This window comes from Lytechinus pictus, chromosome 19 (genome assembly GCF_037042905.1).
Source record: "Lytechinus pictus isolate F3 Inbred chromosome 19, Lp3.0, whole genome shotgun sequence".
Lineage (NCBI taxonomy): Eukaryota > Metazoa > Echinodermata > Echinoidea > Temnopleuroida > Toxopneustidae > Lytechinus > Lytechinus pictus.
Window position 1 is genome coordinate 4803908 of NC_087263.1, and position 22615 is coordinate 4826522.

The 22615-nt window shown below is 35.0% G+C and overlaps 1 protein-coding gene across 1 annotated transcript; it reads left to right on the forward strand.

The window, feature by feature from the left end:
- The first annotated feature begins 2957 nt into the window (after positions 1-2957).
- On the forward strand, positions 2958-21991 carry LOC129282507 (guanine nucleotide exchange factor for Rab-3A-like). Its single transcript, XM_064114090.1, has 11 exons — positions 2958-3041; positions 5788-5984; positions 8796-8964; positions 11652-11747; positions 12624-12701; positions 13839-13993; positions 15085-15202; positions 16487-16695; positions 17013-17115; positions 17994-18060; positions 18585-21991. Exons 2-11 carry the CDS (start codon positions 5794-5796, stop codon positions 18653-18655), a joined length of 1257 nt encoding a protein of 418 aa, XP_063970160.1. The 5' UTR covers positions 2958-3041; positions 5788-5793; the 3' UTR covers positions 18656-21991.
- Positions 21992-22615: the final 624 nt, after the last annotated feature.

The window sequence follows — 22615 nt, forward strand, 5'->3', positions numbered from 1 at the left end:
GATTGTTGTTTCTTATGAGGTGGAATATAATGTGATTGCCTTTAGATAAGATACAGTCAACCCTGTCTAAGCAGCCGGTGACACCACATTTGTTCCTGCGACATTTGCTCCTGCGACATTTGCTCCTGCAAGATTTGCTCCTGCAACATTTGCTTCTGCAACATTTTCTCCTGTCTTAATATCTCAGAGGGCATTGGGTTGGAGTTAGGATTGTAATATAGTTTTTGGTTCGGAATAATGCAAAGATAAGGAATTAGGGTGTATTTAGTTTTTAAGACTAGGTTTATGATTGGCCGAACGTGCAGATTTTCCTTCGGAGCAATTGTCGCCGGAGCAAATGTCATAGAACCAAGCAGCCACCTGTCTGAATCTGTAGTGAAAACCTGTCTTAAAGGGGAATCCAGCCTTGGCCATAGAAAAATAATTTAAATAGAATGGTGAAAGTTTGAAAGAAATCGGACGAGTAATAAGAAAGTTATAGCTGCTTTAAAATTGAGATCACTAATACTATGTAGAATTGTAGATTTCAAATTGGCAACCTGGTAAGTAAATTATGACAAGGGGCAAGGACAACTTTCCCATAGGCCATGTACTTTATTATCAGGGATTCGTGGTTTTCTCCTAAGTACCCATTCCCCTGGGGCAGTAATCTAAATATAACCCAGGTAGTATGTTGTGTTATGTCCTCATGAAAGAAAAATATAATTTAAAATAAAACTTTTGGGAAAAATGACATTTTAGTCATAATATGTATTGGAGTACATGGAAGAGTAGTCTTTGCCTTACATCACTAAGACATCCCATATGCGGCCAGTTTGAAGTCTCCATGGGTATAGTGACTACCAATATTTACAACTTTTGAAAAATTCATAACTTTCTTGTTTTTTGTCCAATATTGTTCAAACTTTCACCCATTAACTTGTCTGATTTTTCTTTTCCCAAATAAAAACAAGTTTTTATTTGGGTTGGATTCCCCTTTAAGTCCCCATAAAAAATGTCTTCCATTTGAAAGTAATATATGTTGTAGAATATACATGTAGCCTCTGTCCCTTAAAGCAGCCTGTCTATAGTGACCGGTTTATCCCCTGTTTCCCTTGTGTTGCAAGAGGGGTGTTGCAAGAAAATATTTGCAATATTATGTTTTAATTTTACTAGTGATAGATCAATCTTGGCTGTATAGCATATCAGATTACACTCCTTGTTTCAAGAAGCAGATTAGCAATCAATCACTAATTCGCAATTAATTTCAGAACTTATGATCGATGTAGGGACCGAAAATAGACTTGCAATTGATCGCAACTTTCTTGCAATGCCCCATTACACAGGTTTGACTGTATATAAGTCCATGTTTGATTTTCGTTTCTGTGTCATAAAGCAATCTATAATATATGATTTTGAGAAAATGGGGGAGGGGGGGGGGGGTATGCTGCTTGTGTGTGATGACCCTCTCACTTTTTGAATAACAGTCCTTGTCAAGGGCGGAAGTCTCTCCCCGAAGGTAGGGGGACCAGGGGCTGGAAAATTTGACAAGGCCCCCCCCCCCCCCAAAAAAAAAAGGTTATCACCCAAAATGTAAGGAAATTTTTACAAATATGAATTTGAAAAGCAAAAAAAGGGGGGGGGGTTATCACCCAAAAAGTAAGGTCAACTCGTCCAAAATAGATGTTTTATTTCGATTTTGAATGATGAATTTATTTCCATTATAAAAGACCACAAATAGTATGGTCCTTGTTAACAATCCTAATGCCTTTTTAAAGGGGTACTCCAGGCTGAAAATAATCACATCTGAATAAAGTAAAATTCACCAAGCAAAATGCTGAAAATTTCATTTAAGTCTGTTAGCTAATCTTGATTTCCTCAGTCGAAAAATTCATGATAATGTGTGAATTTTTCGCTTCTGTCATTCCAGAGTTGCTGATATAGAGTCTTGACCTAAGTACATCTACTACTCTTGTACTGAGAGCTGGACACCCTGCTGCTATGGTGTTATTGAATTTTGAAGTTAAGCAATATTTTGTGTAAAGATGTTATTTTCAGCCTGGAGTACTTTAAAAGATTTTCTGATATCCACCCTCTTTTAGATTTTAAACTCCCTGCTAAAACAACCATAATTCAAAGTTTATATTGTCAAGAATCATATCAGATTTTATTCTTCCCAAGAAAGCACTTGGGGGGGGGGGGTTAAAGATAAATCAGATGTGGAAGCAATGAAGAAGAAGATGAAAGAGAAGAAAAATATAGGAGAGAAGGAAAATTTAGAAGAGAAAAATTGGGGAGGAGAATGGAAAAATGCGAAGAAAAGAATGAGTAAATAAGATAAAGATCAGGACAGGAGAAGAAAAGGGTGCATTAATTGAGATATTTGGGTAAAGTTTAAAAGAAAAATATGAGGCATATGCGATATTATTGTAAGATGATTAAAACATTTGGTTAAAAATTAGTAATCTAAAACAAAGCATCTTATTACCTATCATGACAGGACGGGGGAGTGTGACGTAGAGTTACGAGAGTTTAATACCCATTTGAGTCTTTATGATATAATGACAAATAGATGAATTAAGATAAATTTTATGTTTGAGGCAAGAAATCAGGAAGCTCCTCTTAAATATAATAGTACATAAAATAGTTTAAAACTTCATCTGAAAAGTATAAACACAAAATAGCTGCTGAAAATAAAAACACAAAATAGCTGCTGAAAATAAAAACACAAAATAGCTGAAATATCAGCTTAAAAAAAGGAACGCTCACACCCTTGTTATGTGACGGTGCAGACAACTATGTAGTTGGGTTTCTATTAACGATAAAGGAGAAAACACCAGCGGGGGGGGGGGGCAGCAAAGACAGAAAAACTCGGGAGAAGAAGAACAAGACACAAGAGTACAATCATGTTTCTGAGGAAACTATTGAGAAAAAAGTTCAAGGAATTCAATTAGCGCCATCTCTTGTTCATCTATGATAAAGAGGCGGATCTCGCACATCAAAACAAACTTCTTGGAAGTTCCCGCTGCTGACGTCGACTCTTTCTCTGCTGTGGACGTTGTGTAAGTTCCATCAACGCTGTATTTTCATGTTAATTCATATCTAAATGGCTAAGAATGTTCACTGGAACTCTCATATTAAATGTACTAGCGTTATAATCTTGTATGGGTTCTTTAAAGTGATGTTATATTTCCGATATGTGTGCGAAACTCAGCTGTTTAATCAGTCCCATCCATCGAATTCTGTGTATGCATGGTTCCTCCAACAGAGAGAGAGAGGGGGGGGGGGGGGGAGGGGGGGGGGGTGTTTGGGGGTAGAGCCAGGGGTGTATGTCTTTGAGACTCGGATGGTGACTGTATTGTGTGTAGTGCAGTCTTGTGATGATTTGTGCACATGCGAAGTATTATTGTTATCCATTGATTGCGAATTGTATTTTGTAATGAATATCGATCGATCATATTTGAGTTGACAATGAGAATGACATTGATTCATGGCATTGTTCAAATCCTTGAACTTTTGTCTTGACTTCAGGCCTTATCGTGAAATTAGTCACCTCTCTTCTCGTGTGTGTGCACTTGTTGTGTACAAAGTCAATGGGAGTGAGTGGAGAGAGTTAGAACAATAGAAGTCACAAGCGCTGACGAAATAAACGGCATGCAGTGAATGGACTGGTGACATAAACCAGGATAATGCCGAACTTCAAATAAACCGAAACTCTAGACTTCTTAGTCTTAATGTTAAAGTTTAGTTCCCATAACTGTTAATTTTAACAAATCAATTTTTTTTCTAGCTAGCCATGCAGATGCCAAATGCCATGTTTGTCAATTTTCGCTGTTGTAACATTGACATTCTGATAAGACAAAGACTAAAGTCAGAGTTGAAGCAAGTGAGTGAGGGTTGAAAATAAAAAGCAAGAGGAGATAAAGGGAAAAAAAAAGAAATTGCTCTTTGATTTTATATTCATTTACATATTTTAAGGAAAACAAAGTTGAAAAATATATGAAGGCGAAAATAGTCAAATTGACTGGTTACCAAATAATAAGAACCCCCCTGAATTCAACTATTGTTAATGCACAATTATACTCTGCTTGCCCGCCTCTTTAAAAAAAAAACCTTTTGATCGCATTGTTCTGGAGCCATTTTTTCATTTATTAAGTCATTATTCTATTTTGAAAACACAAAAAAAACTAATTAGCTAAGTTTCACTATGACAAGATTTAGCAGACAGAGCCAAATGCTGAACATTTTTTTTAATAGTTTAAAATTGATAATGGTGGATTATTCTAGAGTGCATTTGTCTGTCAGGCATGAGGCTCATGGTGCTATGTACAAAGGATATAAATAGGCCTACAAATTGTATTACATTTAAATATTACAAACTTTGAAACTAAATGATAAAAGCAGAAAATGTAAGAAAAATATAACTTAGTTTGAAACTTTGAATTACAGAAACTTATTTTTTCAATCAAATGATAAAAGAAAAGAATGATTGATTAAAGGAGAAGTCTGCCCCAACAAAAACTTGATTTGAATAAAAAGAGAAAAATCCAACATGTATAACATAGAATATTTCATCAAAATCGGATGTAAAATAAGAAAGTTATGTCATTTTTAAGTTTTGCTTAATTTCACAATTTCAGTTTTATGCACATCCTGGTCGGTATGCAAATGAGGGGACTGATGCCATCACTCACTCACTATTCCTTTTTTATTTTATCATATGAAATATGAAATATTCTAATTTTCTCATTGTCCTGTGAAAGAAAGTTTCATTCCTCCCTGAACATGTGGTTTTACCATTGTTATAACATTTTCTGGTTCAGTTAAGTTGGTCCTTAATGTCAAATTGGTAACAATTGAAATATTCTATAAGTCAAACAATAAAAAACAAAGAAATAGTGAGTGATGGACATTATCAACTCTCTCATTTGCATGTCACTGAGTTGTGCATATAACTGTTTTGTGAAAAATAAGCGAAACATTAAAATGTCATCAACTTTCTTATTTTACATCTGATTTTGATGAAATTTTCAGCATTATGCCAGTTTGATTTTTCTCTTTTTATTAAAATCAAACATTTTTCTCTGGTGGAATTGACCCTTAAAAATAATAGAATGATTGATTAATACAATATACTCAGGAATGAATTATGCAAAGAATCGACTGTTCTTATTTTTCTTGGAATCCCTTTTTGTGTTGTTTTTCTTATCTAGGTGGTGAATTTGAAACAAATAGTTTTCTGGACCGTTATCTGCAACTGCAAACTCTGTTTTTGTTTAACATTTTGCAATTGAAAATCAGCGCCTTTTATTGTTCCATTTTACTGATTTTGTTTTCCTCTTTGCTTTCACAAAGGAAAAATTAAGTAGAAACACAAAATGATATTGTTACCTTTCCATTAAATGATGTAAAAACATGATTTGAATGTTCCCTGATAATTTAAAATGGTATTGTGGTTCAATCAAGAGCTTCTTTATGTCATTTTAAATCAATAAAAGTTTAAATATTCTAAGTTAGAAAAAGAAATAGTTATTGTGTGATGTCATAAAGGCCTCTCTCACTTTTTCATTGAACATAGCGCTTGTTTGGTTTTCTCTAGATCTTAAATCACCTTTTTTTAGTTTGAATTTTATAAAGGGTTATTTTTATGAACTAGGGTCCCAAACAATAATATTACGGTACTCAACCTTTGGAAGAGCATAGATCTTTTATGTGTGCACTCATTTATGCTGGCTTGTCATTCCCTGAAGTTACATCATTAAAGGAATTGAGAGTGCTAATTCTCTCAAATAAATTTTTTGTCCTTAGGCAAAGATGGATAGCACCACGCACCAGTTCCTGGTCCCGCACCTAGACCAGCAAACCCCGAGATCTAGCAGTGATCCTGGCCCACTCAATAAGATTGGAGAACCAGAGGCACAGAGTCGGAGTAGAAGCCGAGAGGAGAGTGTATCTGAATTCGACAATGACGGGACAAGCAGTAATTGTAATGATAAAACAGAGAGGTATGTGAAACTTGGCTTTCTAATGAGAAATGGACTAAAAAAGGAGGATGTTGCTTTGAAAAAAAGTTGGTTGTCTTCACTGCAGAGTTGGATTCATTACCTTTTCAGGGGCAGCATTGTTTGTGTACCAAGCCTAATTTTTAATGTTTTGGGGCTACTTTTGACAATCTGTTGGATCAGCATCAACACTGCAGTGGATGGGGATTTTCTGGGTTAAAAAACAAAAATTCAGGGCTCTCTTGATAATTTCTGGAGCAAAATCGACCTGAGCCCTGTGTAATTTTTCTGTCTTTTAAACAATAATTAGGCTCTTATTCCAGCTGGATCCATGCCTGGTCTTCTCAAAACAGAATAAGATAGGCAGGGGAGGAATGATAGTGAAACCAAGTAAATTAACAAAACGAGGAAATAGAAAATTATGAGAATTAGAAGTCAAGGAAAAGTGTGGTTTCGTAATATAAGACTTGAAGTGAACTACACATATGCAAGGACCACTCTGATTGGTTGCTGGTCAGATTTTTAATCTAATTGTGCATGCAACTATGATCTTGATTGGTCATTGGCATTTCATGCTTGATTGCAAACCGCTTGATTGCAATCCTATGGTTTGCAATCAAGTTATGGAGCCCAGCAAAGAAGGAAGTACAGCTACCACAAAGAAATAGGGGAGCCAACTTTCTTACATCCTCAATGTGTGCTATGTGCATAGTTGCATGTGGAGCGTTGTGGCCCAGTGGATTAGTCTCCGGACTTTGAAACAGAGGGTCGTGGGTTCAAATCCCAGCCAAGGCGAGAAACTTTCCCTTCTGCAAGAAATTAATCCACATTGTGCTGCACTCAACCCAGGTGAGGTGAATGGGTATCTGGCAGGAATTTATTCCTTGAAATGTCGAGCGCGTAAAAGCTGCTTGAGCTACAGCCAGGGTAATGATATCCAAGTCCTTTGGAAGCGCATAGAGACGTTATTCATAATGTGTTATGTGCTATACAAGAACTGACTATTATTATTATTATAGTTCATGTGGCCAGTTACCCCAATACAACAATAAGTCACCACTAACCAGGGAAGGTTCTCTTTGTTAGTAGCCAAAAAAGTATTTTGGTGTACAAACAAGCAATAAAAATGTCAAAGTTTGAAGTTGTATGTTTAAAAGAAGACACGATGCAAACATTTTTGACACCTTTTTCTCCGGGACAGCTTGGAAGTTTTTACTGAGATTGCACAGTGTGCACATCTCATGGGAATTTGTTGCAAAGAACCACCATACAAAGTCTAATCAATGGAACTTTTATAATGGATCTGGGGTTTTCTCTAAAGGGGGAGTTATATGGTTGATAATGTTGTTACATTCAGAGCAGGGGCGGATCCAAGATTTGCCACAAGGGGGGGGGGCACATTTTCCTGAAGAAAAGTTTCACAAGCAAAAAAAAAAAAAAAAACCCTAAAAAACACCAGGTCTTCACTTTCAAAAGGGGGGGGGGGGCACACTTCTGTTTTAACGCCATTTTTACATTATGAATTTTTATTGTGCCTCTCAAAATGGGGGCCGGCTTTGCCCTCCCCTTGGATCCACCAGTGATTCGGAGCATACCTCTTCCAGCTGACAAGGGAGTAGGGATCTATCTTAAAAGGATGAGTTAACCCTCTCCCATGGTATATTGATACTTGGTCTTCACCTGCTTGGTCTAATTTCCATTTGGTCTCATCCCACTTGGTCTAGTCCTACTTGCCTACAACCAGTTTGTCTACTAACCCTTTGGCCCGTATTCTGAAGTCAGGTTTAACTTAGACCATGGTCTAACTCTGTGCTAAGATTATGGGAAGCCAAAAGTGTCAAATTTTTATTACGTTGTATGTTTCTTATGTTTACTGTGCTCTTTCCTGATTCATCGATGGTGAAGACGATCATTTATTTATAATTCCTACATAATTATGAATGATTTGAGAGCCAAATGAGCTGAAATATGATATCTCTACTGTTAGTGATTTATGTAACAATTGGCTATCCATACTTAAACCACAACTTTAAACCTGAGTTTAAGTTAAACCTGACTTCAGAATACGGGCCTTTGTGTAATTTCAAGTAAGATGATACCTGTTTTGTCTGATATCCACTTGGTCTGTATGATTGATTCTCAGACAAAGCTTTTATGAACCAAAATTTCATTTGACAAAGTACAAAATGATTAGACGGAGTGGAAATTACACCACCTTGGCATTAGACGAATGGGGCTTGTGCCTTGACATCAGGTTATCGCGTTGGGTCGGGCAGTCGCGTATGCCCGACCATTCGAGAAAAGGACCCCCTAACTTCTTGAAATGTCAGGTTCAGTTTACCCGACCTATCGGGAATTCAGAGTTCCCTTTTCTCAAATGGTCGGGTAAAATGGACTCGACCTATTGGGAATCTAGGGTTCCCTTTTCTGGAACGGTCAGCTAAACTGGACCTGACCTGTCAGGAATTAAGGGGATCCTTTTCTAGAATGATCGGGTTACGCGATTGCCTGACCCAACGCGATGACCCAATGTGATGGCACAAGCAGACGAAATGACAGTTTAAACCAAGTGATTATTAGACCAAGTGGTGATTGGACCAGACAGTAAATAGAATAAATGAATTAAGCCATATTGTTGTATGATGGTCTGATTGAGAATTAATTAGACCAAGAACCTTGAACAATCCAAACCATTTGTGGGAAAATGATGTATTACAGTTACACCTTTTGAAATTTAGAAATGAAAGATATAGGCCTATACATGTATTTTGTTTTTTCTTATCATGACTCATATCTCTAATCTTTACTTTGCAGTGACCTTGATGGAGAATTGGATGAGCTTACCATCAGAATTGACCCTCCTGACCTTTTGCCAGGTCAAAGGTCAAGGCTAGATAGTCTTGTATCCAAAAATTGTTCTGTTGCCGAAGCTCAGGCCCAGGCTTTTCTGAAACTACAAGAGGAACTTATGAAGGCAAAGGAAGTGAGTAGGAAAATTCAGACTTTCAATCATGTTTAAATTTTTTTTTTTTTTTTGTAGCTTTTTAAATTTTCTTTAATCTATGTTACTTTGAAGATGTTGTCAGTATGATTTGCTGATTGCAAGTTACTCTGCATGTGGACACACACCAGGGCCCCGTCTTACAAAGAGTTGCAATTGATCCAATCAATCGCAACTATGGAAAGCCAGCAAAGTCAACATATAAAATGCATGTTTTTTCAAAAGATTTTCTAGATATGAATGTATATCCATAAATTCATTGATTTCTTGACAATTTGGTGTGTTCTCCTTTGTTTACAATGGACATTTTGCAAATTTCCTGTAGAGAAAATTATGGCACTGATGGATTTCCATAGAGTTATGATTGAATGGATCAATCGTAGCTCTTTGTAAGATGGGTCCCTGGGGCCCATCTTACAAAGAGTTGCGATTGATCCGATCTATCGCAACTATGGAAAGCCAGCTGAGTCAACATAAAAATGCATGTATATTCAAAAGAAAATCTAGATATGATGTATATTCATAAATTCATCGATTTTTTGACAATTTGGTGTGTTCTCCTTTGTTTACAAAGGATATTTTGCAAATTTCCTGTAGAAAAAAAATTATGACACTGATGGATTTCCATAGAGATACAATTGATTGGATCAATCGTAACTCTTTGTAAGATGGGGCCTAGATGTTCTAAATTGTTACTTCAGGGCCCTGCCTTACAAAGAGTTATGATTGATCCAATCAACCACAATTATGGAAAGCCAGCAATTTCAACATCTAAAGCACATGTTTATTCAAAATATTTTCTAGAAATGATATATTTTCATACATTCATAGTTTTCTTGCAAAGTCAGTGTGCTTCTCTTTGTTTACAAAGGACTTTGTGCTAATTTCCTGAAGAAAATTTATGACGTTGATGGATTTCCATGTACTAGAGGTTGATCGGATCAATCGTTACTCTTTGTAAGACTGGGCCTAGGCCTGTGCAATAATAACTTCAGATGAAAAATTAAAAAAAATGAAATGAGGCAGAGCACACAATTTTCAGGGTAGATTTACTTTTCGCCAATGTTATTTTTGTTCTCAAAATAAACAAGCCAAATGTCTGGTTGCAATTAAAATCAGGTACTAGTTGTCAAATAAATAATATTTATTACTAGAAATTTTTGTTAAAGCATTTAGAAACCAAACAAAATTTAAAACAGTCTAAATCTAAAATTTTTCATGGGCTGAATTATTGCAGGAATATATTATTTCATTCATGAAGATTTTTTGAATATACACTAGTGAAAATGGATGCATTTTATTTCCCTAAGTACATGAAACCATTCCTTTAATATATGGACTGTATGAATTCAACTCTGTTGAAACTGCCCACATAAATTTGTATGGAGCAATGCCTAATTACACTTTTACAGGAAATCATTAGATTCTGTACAGGATGTAATTAAATGCTTTTAGAATTTACACATTTCCTTTTAAGTATCTATCGTGGTATTAAATATCATTGAAATTTATATTGTACTTCCATCAGCCCAGTAGAACTTCAATCCAATGTGCATTGTATATACCCCAACTGTGCTTTTCTTGACTATTACAAAATTACAAAAATAGATGCACATAGTTCTAACCACAATGAAGTTTGTAAATTAATGCAAGTATACAATGTATGCCTTGAGATGAATGAACAATGGAAATAATCCTTAAAAATGCAATGATAAATATGTTTAGAATTATGAAAATTAATATTAAAATGTAAGTTTGAGGTAGCCTCAATAAAAATTACTTTAAGTTATGCTTGTTATAATTTTTCGATAATTCTTATGGCCATTTTTTCTTTTTCATTGGACATTTTTGTTAATTAGCCATTTTTAAATTTGTTTGATTGAATTCATATTCATTCAACTAAATTGATTTTTTTTTAAAATGATTAATTTCATTAAACTATTTCTTTATCCATTTGATTATTTTTTCACTCTCCTTTTGTTCATCCATTCTGGGCACAGTCTTACAAAGAGTTACAATTGATCAGGGCCCCGTCTTACAAAGAGTTACGATTGATCCAATCAATTGTAACTATAGAAATCCATCGGTGTCATAATTTTTTCTGCAGGAAATTTGCAAAATGTCCTTTTTAAACAAAGGAGATCACACCAAATTGTCAAGAAATCACTGAATTTAAAGATATACATTCATATCTAGATTTTTTTCAAAATAAACATGCATTTTATGTTGACTTTGCTGGCTTTCCATAGTTGCAATGGATTGGATCAATCGCAACTCTTTGTAAGATGGGGCCCTGATCAACCTCAACTATATGGAAATCCATCAATGGTCATAATTTTTGTTGAAAGAAATTTGCACAATGTCCTTTGTTAAACACTGAATTTTCAAGAAAACAATGAAAGTATTAATATACATCATATCTACAAAATATTTTTAACAAACTTGGATTTTAGATGTTGATGCTGCTGGCTTTCCATAGTTGTGGTTGATCTGATCAATCATAACTCTTTGTAAGACGGGACCCAGATCTATCTGTTTCTATTCATTTAGGAATTAAGAGATCTATTTTAGAACTTTTTTTATTCTATTGATTATCCATGTTACTTGTCATTTATTGCGTGTTATCATTATCCGTTTGTTTTTTAAATTTTCTTCTTTTTTTCCTCCAGACTCTACAGTTGAAGGATGAAGAAGTTGAGCAGTTATCACGGGTACGAGAAGAGGTCGACAGGGAGATTACTGAACTTACTGCAAGCTTGTTTGAGGTAAGGCTAACATATCTTCAGGGGTTCAATGCAGCAAGATTTGCTACCAATCACAGCTCAAATATCAATTGCAACTTGTTTTTCAACCAATTAGAAGCAGGACTTTTAGAAGCATGCAATTTGGTGGATTCACAATATGGTGCGCCATCTATCGGTTGCAGCGAACAGGCCAAATTTCTCACTTCAGGGTCAACATCGCATGCAGGCGCAGGCAGCGCACAGTAGGCCCTACTGTAATGTGACTGTTATGCATAAAAATCAAAACCACAAGGCAAGAATTCACAAAAAACGGTTAGAAATATGTGGGCACATATCTCTCTCACCTCTTGGACCCTGAATAATCGCATGCATGCATGCACTTTAGTACTCACGCGTGCAACAGATCACAACTTTTTCCCATGAGGCATTGCGAATTTCGGCCTGTCCGCTGCAACCGATATAAGCGCACCAAATATTAACGTGCAGTTGACTTTAGGAGTTGCCTTTAAATACATGTACACCACTTTAAAGATTCAAGGTCTTTATCGTTTATTAAGATACAGAAATTCATTTCCACAGATGGATAATAATACTAGTTGATCTAAAGGATATCAATACAGTAAAAGCTGTTATTTTCATGTGGGTTTTATTTTTGGACATCTGTCTGCACTAATATATCGGCATGCTTCAAAAAGCAATATCAAGTTCCCCAACGTGAAAGGATAGAGGTTGCTATGTATAACATGTTGTATAGTCGAGAAGATGTAATATTTACCTTAAAATATGCTTTAAATAAAGTAGATGATTTGATATTTATAATATTTGCTCAAATTTTATTATTCCCAAACAAATAGATTTTTTTCAGTAAGTTTTCATAGTTCAATCGTTTATTTTCAGGAAGCTAATGCGATGGTACAAGAGGCTAATATCAAGAGAGCTGCTGCTGAACGAAGATTAAAGGAAGCAAACGGGAAGGTAAATATATGATGTCTGGTGCAGTACTCTAAATTTCCCCTGTAATAATGATTAAACCTGAACTAACTGAACCATTACTGTGATAATTAATTCTTACCCAAATATCCCTTCCCCCTCCAGCTGTCTTATAAATTTTCTTTAATTTAGAAGAAATCATCATCATGATCTGTAATGTTCACATTTGTACATACAGAGTGATATATTTTACTATTATATACTTAATTCATTTGACTCTGTCTTTTCCAATTCATTTTTCTTCTGTTAATGACAAAGTGAGGAAAAATTATTGGCTAGTTTTCATTATTTTTAGATGTATTGGAGGCTGAGATAAGCACCCTGAAAAAGTGAAATTTTCACCAATATATCAATATTTTCTTTTCTTTGATTAGATTGATACGTTGCAGGCTGAGATTGTTGACAGAATTAAATTGAAATTACCATGTCCAATTAAACTTTGTTGCTGTTGATGACAAATGAGGAAAATTTTCACCAAAACATCAATATTTTTCTTTTCTTTGATTAGATTAGATTGATTTGTTGTAGGCTGAGATTGAGAGAATTAAATTGAAATTACCTTGTCCAATTCCTTTGTGCTTTATTTGATGTTACAAATGGAAAATGTTTCACCAATATATCATCTTTATATATTTCTTTGATGATATTGATGCTTTGTAGGCTGAGACTGACAGAATTGAATTTAAATTACCATTTCTAATCCCTTTGTACTTAGTTGATGATACAAATGGAAAATGTTTCACTAATATATCATCTTTAGATATTTCTTTGATGCGTTGCAGGCTGAGACTGACAGAATTAAATTGAAATTACCATGTCCAATGAAACTTTGTTGCTGTTGATGACAAACAAGGAAAATGTTCACTATAAATATATCAGTATTTTTCTTTTCTTTGATTAGATTAATATGTTGCAGGCTGAGATTGAGAGAATTAGATTAAAATTATCATGTCCAATTCAACTGTGTGGCTGTTGATGAATATAGTAGGCTGAAAGAAGCACCCTCAAATAGCAAATTTAGTGGGAATCAACTTTGGCAAAATTTCTTTGAAATTGTCTCTAATTTTTCTTGTAAATTAACAATTTTCGCCAAAATATGATTTTTGACATTTCTTTGATTAGATTGATGCGTTGCAGGCTGAGATCGGCGCCCTCAAGATGCTCGTCCTTACCTCCACACCGAGCATGCCCGTACCGAAGGATGCTACTCAGAAGAAACCATCCCTATTGAGAAAGTCTAAGAGCAGTCTACGTCTCAGCATACAGGGACACCATAGGTAAGAGAGATAAAGAAGTCGTATTTGATTTGCTTTTCATCTTCAAATTGGCAAAACATAGCATCTGGAATAATTTGTCATTGAATTGAAGAATGATACCATCACTGGAAACCTTCAAATCTAAACTGAAGTCTTATCTTTTCTAACAGTATTAGTTATTGGCACTTTGACACTCATCCAAACTTTCTCATTCTTTCTTTTCTTGTGCACTTCGGAATAGAATATTACTAGATAGATGGCGCTATATAAATGCCTATTATTATTATTATTTTAGTTATATTGCAAAATTTGTTTCCTTTCGAAGGTTTTAGCAGAAATCAGTAGAAATTAATAAAAGAATGTGTATGAGACAATATAATTTGGGGGACTGATATATAAACTTTTGAAACCTTATTTGATTGATGTTTATTTCTTAAAACAAGCAACTTCATTATTTTCATTTTCCTTGCATTATTGAATTTTAGTTTTTGTTGCAATAATGAATAGAAATTGCTGAAAATAAGTCTTCAGAAGTTGGAGATTTTACAGTTATGAAAAATTGAAATTTAGAGGGTTCCATCACATTGCCAATTTAATGAGTAATTATTGTAGAAATTATTTCATTCAGAATTTGTTTTGCGGTATTGAAATGGAGATATTGATCATTTCTTGCTTGTCTGGGATAACAAGTTCAAATTGAAGCCCTATTTTATCAGCTTCTATCTTCAAATTGGTATCAATAGTATTATCATTCTTTTAAAGTTTATGTAGTAGAAATAGAAAGAATTTTATTAAAAGTATGTTTAGATAGTCGAATGTGCGAATACAGCTCGTATGTTCATACCGAGTCAGTAGGCACTTGATAGTCTTGTGCACTGTTTTCATAACATCCATTTCCCGTTACACTCAATTTAACCCCCCCCCCCCAAAAAAAAAAAAAAAAAAAAAAAAAAAACGCAAAAAAAAGAAAAGAACAGAAGGATGTGAGTGAAAAACATCTTTTGACAGTAATCCTATGACCAATCAATTAATATCCTGTCTTTAAAGCTGACTATAGGTACATGGAAATGATGTAATTAGCTGTTTTTGATGCATCCTCTTCCCTCTCGTAGAACACATAGCCTGCAGGGCCCAATCACAGCTGATTGTGGGATTTCCCCTACTGCTAATGGGACTTCCCCTATTACCAACGATGCAAAAACACCATCACCTAGCTCAGAGTCTAAAGAGGTCTGTTCATATTTCATCATGTATTTCTTATCTTGTTAATTGTTGTTTCCCTGTTTTGATTACCTAGATGTAAATGTATATTGATATTGCACAAGATAAATTCACAATTATTACTGTGTTTTCTTTTTTTATATATATGACTTTTGCACTGCACCATTTACTTCCCCTTTATTATATATTTTATTGTGTTGTTTGTCCACAGGGGCAGCAATATAGGGTGGGGAGGTAAGGGGCGATTCCCCCATGATATTTTTCTTAAGTTAAAAAGCAATCAATTAGATAAAGAGGAGAAAAATGGGGGGAAATAAAAATAAAGAGAAACACTGAAAATGGAGACCTGGGTCATATTACTGTTTTACTACCCCTATTTTTGTTTTCATTTAGGAACAAAAACAAATAATTTGCCCTGAGGTTACTACCCTCGCCCCTGTTTGTGTAACATACTTTGAATTATCACCAAATATCTCTTCATATATGTAAATATTTTCTGAATTAGGATAGGGCAAACATTTTTTTGTTTAAAAGTTGTAAATCTTTACTGTGCATTTATTGCAAAGTGTTTGCTGAATCATGTATCAATAACTTCAATCACTTGTATGATTGAGGTAAGACTGGATTCATTTTCTTTGTGATACAGAGCAATGATTTTCCCTGCGTTTATGCAATTTTTAACAACTTATTGATAACTATCTGTTATCTGTACATTTCAGTGTAGTCAATACTCAATAATGTTATGATATTTGAGAAGATGGATTTTGTACCACAAAATATTGTAAATGTTGTCAGTGTGTTCTTTGTAGGATGGGGCAAAAGTTATTGAGTTTAAAAGTTGTAAATGTTTATTGTGCATTTATTGCATATTGTTTGCTTGCTTAATTATGTATCAATAACTATAATGTATGATTGATGTAAGACTGGATTCATTTTCTTTGTGATACAAGGCACTGATTTCCCCTGCTTTTATGCATTTTTTAAATAACTTATTGATAGCTATCTGTTTTCAGTACATTTCAGTGTAGTCAATACTCAATAATGCTATTATATTTGAGAATATGGATTTTGTACCACAAAATCTTATAAACGTTGTCAATGTGTTCTTTGTAGAATGGGGCAAAAGTTATCGAGTTGAAAGTTGTAAATCTTAACAGTGAATTTATTTATCTCAGTCCTTCCAGGACTTTACACATGGTGTACCATAAACCTCTTCCGCGATTGCTCATTCCACCTTGCAAACCTTCAAACATCATATTTGAGCATGTCTTCCTCTCATCTTCACTATCACAGGTTGACACACTGCTCCTGCACAATTTCCAGAGTTGGAGAGAAGCGCCCTCGCTTGGCGTAGACAATCCATTCACTCAGAGGGTATTCACTGAAGACATTCAACCATGTCTGTCCTTCACCAACGCAGACCTGTCAGTGCAGCTGCAGTCAAGTATTGAGAGGAACCAGCTTTGTATAGAACCCATCAGTATTAAGACTACAGTACCGAGGTAAATGTGCGTGGCCATTGGCCTTTTTCTTGAAATTCATGGTGAGTAGATTACAATTTGGTGATGCCAGTCTTAGTTGAAAATAATTCAACTTTCAAAAGACTGCTGCAGATTATTCTTTTTCCTCAATCTTAGTCTATGCTCTGTGATTTATTATTGTATGAATTGTTATGTCTTCACTATAATATTGAATGAGGGATGGTGCATAACAAATAGCCCTCAGTATTATAATTAAAAATATTATTATTATTAGCTGTACAAACTGACGATTCTATAAGCTAATAAGGTCATATTTTATGTTATATTGATTGATACAGGCGATGTGCCCTCAGCGAACAGCAGAGGCCGTGCCATTATCGTATCAAACTGAGTGAGAGCGAGAACTCATGGCATTCCATATGTGCACCAGTTAGAAATCGGGTAAGTCTTTTTTGTAATTGGTAATTGGCAACTTACAGGGGAGAAAAAGAGGAAGAGGAGGGATATGTTGGATGTGAGGTTGAGCTTTGCAAGTTAAAAAAAAAATGTTGACAATGCGAGAATTTTTATTACCGGTACTTGTTGTGTACAGAATAAAGATAATCCACCTACATGCTTTTGACTGTATACCTTTGTAGCTTTCTGGAGTCTTGCAGCTAGACTCTTGCTCTTGCTAGCCATATTCAGTTCGTTCTTGAAGTCACATTTTATATCCCCCTTTATTATTCTCATTATTCTTAATAACACTTGAATTTTCAGATTTACCTATTTTTGTTGTAAAAGAGAATTTTACAGTTCACTGTGCATATAGTCCTACAAGGAATATGGAATATATTCCTTTCTCATCTTTCAATTGTTTATATATATTTCCCATCAGTTTTCTTTTTATTCCACCTTCCTGACAATCCTTTTCTTCAGGACTATAATGATGATGATGATGATAATAATAATGATAATAACGTTGAGCGCTTATCACATGATATAATGACCCTAGGCGCTTCCAAGGGACTTGGATATTATTAACCTGGCTTTAGCCCCGCAGCCTTTTACGGCGCGGAAGCATTTCAAGGAATAAATTTCAGCCATTTAGCTCACCTGGGTTGAGTGCAGCACAATGTGGATCAATTTTCTAGCCGAAAGAGATGACACCATCGCTTGGTTTCAAACCCACAGCCCCATGTTTCAAAGTCAGTAGACTAATCCACTGGGCCACTATTCCCATTGTGAAATGTAAACCTTCTTTATATTAACTGTGTCACTATGCAAACCTTCAAAACTTGTTGGTTTTCATGAATGTCACCACATACTTTTTATTCCAGATAGCGGCTGTTTGTGACTTTTACACCTACCTTCGATACATCAAACAAGGCATTGTCAAGAACGATGGTGAGTTCTTTGATGATTAAAGCTGAATTGTTATTGCTTGACAAGAATGGTGCTAAGTTCTTGGTTGTACCAAAAAATGCTGTGATAGTGGTGATTAAATGGAGGAGCTAGTAGCTTGGATATGGATAAAGTTGGCGATGATGATGATGGTGGTGACGTTGATCATGACGATGGTGATGATGATGATGGTGATGATGAAATGATGGTGGTGATGATGGTGATGATGGTAATGGTGGTGATGATGATGATGGTGGTGGTGATGATGATGGTGAAGATGATAGCGGTAGTAGTAGTGGTGGTGATGATGATTTTGGTGGTGATGGATAAGATGATGATTTTGGTGGTGATGACTTTGGTGGTGATTTTGATGATGATTTTGGTGGTGGTGGTGGTGGTGGATAATGGGTGAGATCAATCATGATTATGATGGTCATGGTTATGATATTGATACTTACTGCTCCTTCTGTTACTAATGATACAATCTTAATTACATCATTGTTGTCATCTCTCTCCCCATCTCGTAGTGGAAAAGAATTACTGGGAGATCATCCGTCTCCGAAAGCAGATGGGGCTGGCAAAACTTGGTCTGGCATGAAAGTACTACATCTCTTCTTCCTGAAATCCTACCCACCTGTTGTCATCACCTCAGTGCTAAACGTTTTGCTGCTCGTAGTGAGTTCATCGGACAAGTGGTCGATATCCATGATGGAAGATGCATTCTTGTTGCCATGGAAACCATCTGCGGTGAATGATTTACATGTTCTATATGTAAGGATCTAATCTCTTGGCATTCCAGTAGCAACAAGAGCACTCTAAGAGAATTAATTTGCTCCTTTGAAGAGAGAGAATTCCAGGTATTTGATATTTTTCTGTACTATTGCATATTTTGTATGCATTTTTATTACATGTTGTATTGAAAGATTTTACCCAAGTTGTATTTGTATATCATTTCATATCTAAAGATCGATATATCGATATAAAATGTACTTTAAGGTAAGTAACTTTTGTTTCTTTTACGCAGATGTACAGAACCTATGCAAGGGAAAAATATTAATATAGAATTGAATTTTATTGAAATATGTGAAGGCAGTTGCGTGCTTGCTGTGCAGAATATGTGCTTCCATGATGCACATATATACTTTACAATTGTATGCATTTGAATGTACTTATGTGTGTCATTGACCTGGGGGTGTTTCACAAAGATTTAAGTATGACTTAAATCGCACTTAAATGCTGACACGTATCTGAAATGCAATGTGCGATCTAATTCATCAATACGCAGTAGTGCGCGTCCTCTTTGCATGATCTGACCAATGCGGTCATGGCTTTTATACCACACGCAACTAGGCATTTAAGTGCGACTGTAAGTCACACTTAAATCTGTGTGAAACACCCCCCCCCCCCCCCCCCCGGTTTATTGACCTTTGGATTCAGTGTCCAGTATCAATGTAATAGTTGTGAAGTTGGTATGATACACATGGACAGTTTCTTCAGGTTTTTTTTAACAGTTTCATTTTGTATTTTTATCTATCCTCTCCCTTTCCTTCTCCCTCTGTCTTTATATTTCTTTCACCTGAGCTATTTCTCTTTCTTTTCCCTCTTTTAAAGACTTCTCTCTCATTTCTTCAGTCGCGCGCTCTCTCTCTCTTACTCGTATTCTTTTTTCTCTCTCCCCTTCTCTTTCTCTCTCTCCCTTTCTCCTCTATCTTCTTCCTCCTTTGACACCATTTATATTTTGTTCTCTTTTGCTGCTGTCCTCTATTTTATCTTTTTCTATCTCTCACAAACTCTCTCTGGCCAAACATGGGTTTTTTAAGCTAACAATATTGATAAATTTTAATATCTTAAATCATCACGATCATCAATCGTGGAGCGTTGTGGCCCAGTGGATTAGTCTTCTGACTTTGAAACAGAGGGTCGTGGGTTCGAATCCCAGCCATGGCGTAATTTCCTTCAGCAAGAAACTCATCCACATTGTGCTGCACTCAACCCAGGTGAGGTGAATGGGTACCCGGTAGGAAGAAATTCCTTGAATGCTTGAGCGCCTAGGCAGTTTAGCTAAAGCCGAGGTAATAATAATAGCAGGGCCCGCTGGTAGAACAGTTTTCGAAACTGAAGTGGCTAACCTGGGTAAATATACCTATATTATTATTATTATTTTGATATTTCTTTTTTCAAATTTTTTTATACATCTCCAATCTTCCATCTGTTTCTCATATTTTTCTAAACACTCTATTCACAAATGTTTGCAGTCGAATATGATATTGCAATAATTTAATGCTGTAACTCAATATACCCATAAAATGATAAAAAGCGTTACTTTCAAGAGTTTTTATACTAAATGATAATATATCAATTTCAACAAAAGTATTTCATTCTTAGCAATAAAGCAAATTCCTATTCATAAATATATTTTTTTAGTAAAATAAGTTCACTGTATCCTTATAGTGTAATACTGTTATTGTATTTTGGAGGCAATAGGCATTGAAGTTATTTCATTATATACCGTACTTGTTACTATGGCAGTTGTGTTACCAACAAAGAAACACAAGACTTTTCTTGTTTTTGCTCCTGTACAAATACTTTTTAATTCAATATTTAATTAGCTTTAGAACCTCTTAAATTGGACATAGAAATATCTAGAGCTTTAATGCAAAGTGCAAAAAAAATTATATATGTATAGATATCAATGCACTCAAATTAAACAAAAGTAGTTCAGCTGATATTTTCATGTACAGATATTTCAATTGATAAGAAACTATGCACCTCAAAATTTATTTTTAAACACGCTTAACAACTTGCTTTTAGCCTTGCCTGATTCTGCAGTGTTTGCGGTGCAGGGGTGGATCCAGCGCCATTTTAGGGGCTGTATTATTTGCGTACAGTAGTCTGGCCCTCTGTTGTTTCTCCAAGGCTGGCTGCGTACATGTACATGTGCTGAAACATTTTGATGGATGCACACAATTTATGAGTATTTAGTAGATATTAGATCATTTTATTTTTGTATTCAGTAGACCCTAAGGCCTGTATTATGAAGTCTGGTTTCAGTTGGGCCATGGTCTCTACTAAAATTATGGAAAGCCAAAAAATTTTGAAATTGTGTTTTCATCGTAATTTTCATTATGTTTCCTACGTGTATCCTCATGCTTTAATGATGGAAAATCATTCCTTATTGTCGTTCTCAGACAGTAATGAAAGACTAGAGTGTCGAATGAGCTGATAAACTGATCAAGTACCATTAGAGGTTTATGTTCAAATTGGCTTTCCATAGTTGAACCACGACTATAGACCAGAGTCTAATTTAAACCTCAGTTTCGAATACGGGCCTTTATGTGAAAATGTAAAATGGACTTGCCATGAATGCATCTCTACCTGTATATTGAGTGTGTGTGTATGTGTTAGTCTTGTGGATTGGCTTTTATGTTACAATTAAACACAACTAAAAAATCAGTTGCATTCTCTCTGCAACTGGCTCCTGAACCAGAATTATTTTTTGAAGATAAAAGTGAATATCAATTTAAAGAAAACAGTGGTTCGAAGTACGCTACTTTATTTTTTTTGTTACTTACTGGCATTTTCAGTTAGATCTTCCATTTGATGGAATTTGCAAAAAGTTTGTTTGTCTGTAATAAAGGAGAAGTCTCCTTTGATGTTAAGTTGGATTTAGTAAAAGCAGGAAAAATATAGATTTTTTCATTTTTTAATGGTTTATGTTGAAAGAAGATATTTCTTTCAAATAAATGCATATTGTGTCATAATGCTTTAATGCACAGGTACATGGTAAGATCATTTTTAACTTCATGGATAAACAACACTTTATGGGAATCGTGTTACTTGTAATATGGGAATACACCTTACATGTACCATAACAAAAATAACTATTCCTTTTCAATAGGATTTTAAATTAGATTTCTCAATTTTTTGCTTCTATAAAAAGAAAAACCTCTTAATATGTAGACAAACTTCTATTGATCTTGAATATTTTTATTCAGATTTCAGAGAAATTATATATATGTTTTGAAAAATGGTGCTCACATTGGATGTAAAGATGTATGGTTTTTATCAATTGTATCGTCAACTCAAGTCTATGCGTATATATATGGTCTTTTCTGCGACCAAAATTATGTACTGTTTGTATGTTCATTTTCTTGTAAGAAATGTGATTTTACCTCGTCATGCCAACATGTTATTATTCAAATTTAGGTGGAGACTTGTATGCTACAGATTGTGAACTACTGCATACAGAACCATTTGAAATGGTTAGCAAATTATTATCGTTATTATTATATTAGCAAATTATTGTATTTTGTTGCCTCAAGTTTTATGTTATTTTGTAATATTTGATATAAGGGCAATTCCTTAAAATGATCAACCTTTTTGTACATCCAACCCCCACTTTTCTCAAGTTTTACTTCACTTCAGGAAATGACCAAGTCATGATCATTTGAGAGCATGACAGACTGTCGATAGAACCAGTAATCAGAGACAAATTTTTTTTATTAAGGTCCAACAAACATGGGGTCGGACGTACATATTTTATGGAATTGCCCATAAG

What these genes read in the sequence shown, in the direction of transcription:
- LOC129282507 (XM_064114090.1), top strand. Translation starts at nt 5,794, where the DNA reads ATGGATAGCACCACGCACCAGTTCCTGGTCCCGCACCTAGACCAGCAA. An exon ending in TGTAATGATAAAACAGAGAG is followed by an intron (nt 5,985 to 8,795) that starts GTATGTGAAACT and finishes TTTACTTTGCAG; the next exon opens with TGACCTTGATGGAGAATTGG. An exon ending in AGGCATTGTCAAGAACGATG is followed by an intron (nt 18,061 to 18,584) that starts GTGAGTTCTTTG and finishes CCCATCTCGTAG; the next exon opens with TGGAAAAGAATTACTGGGAG.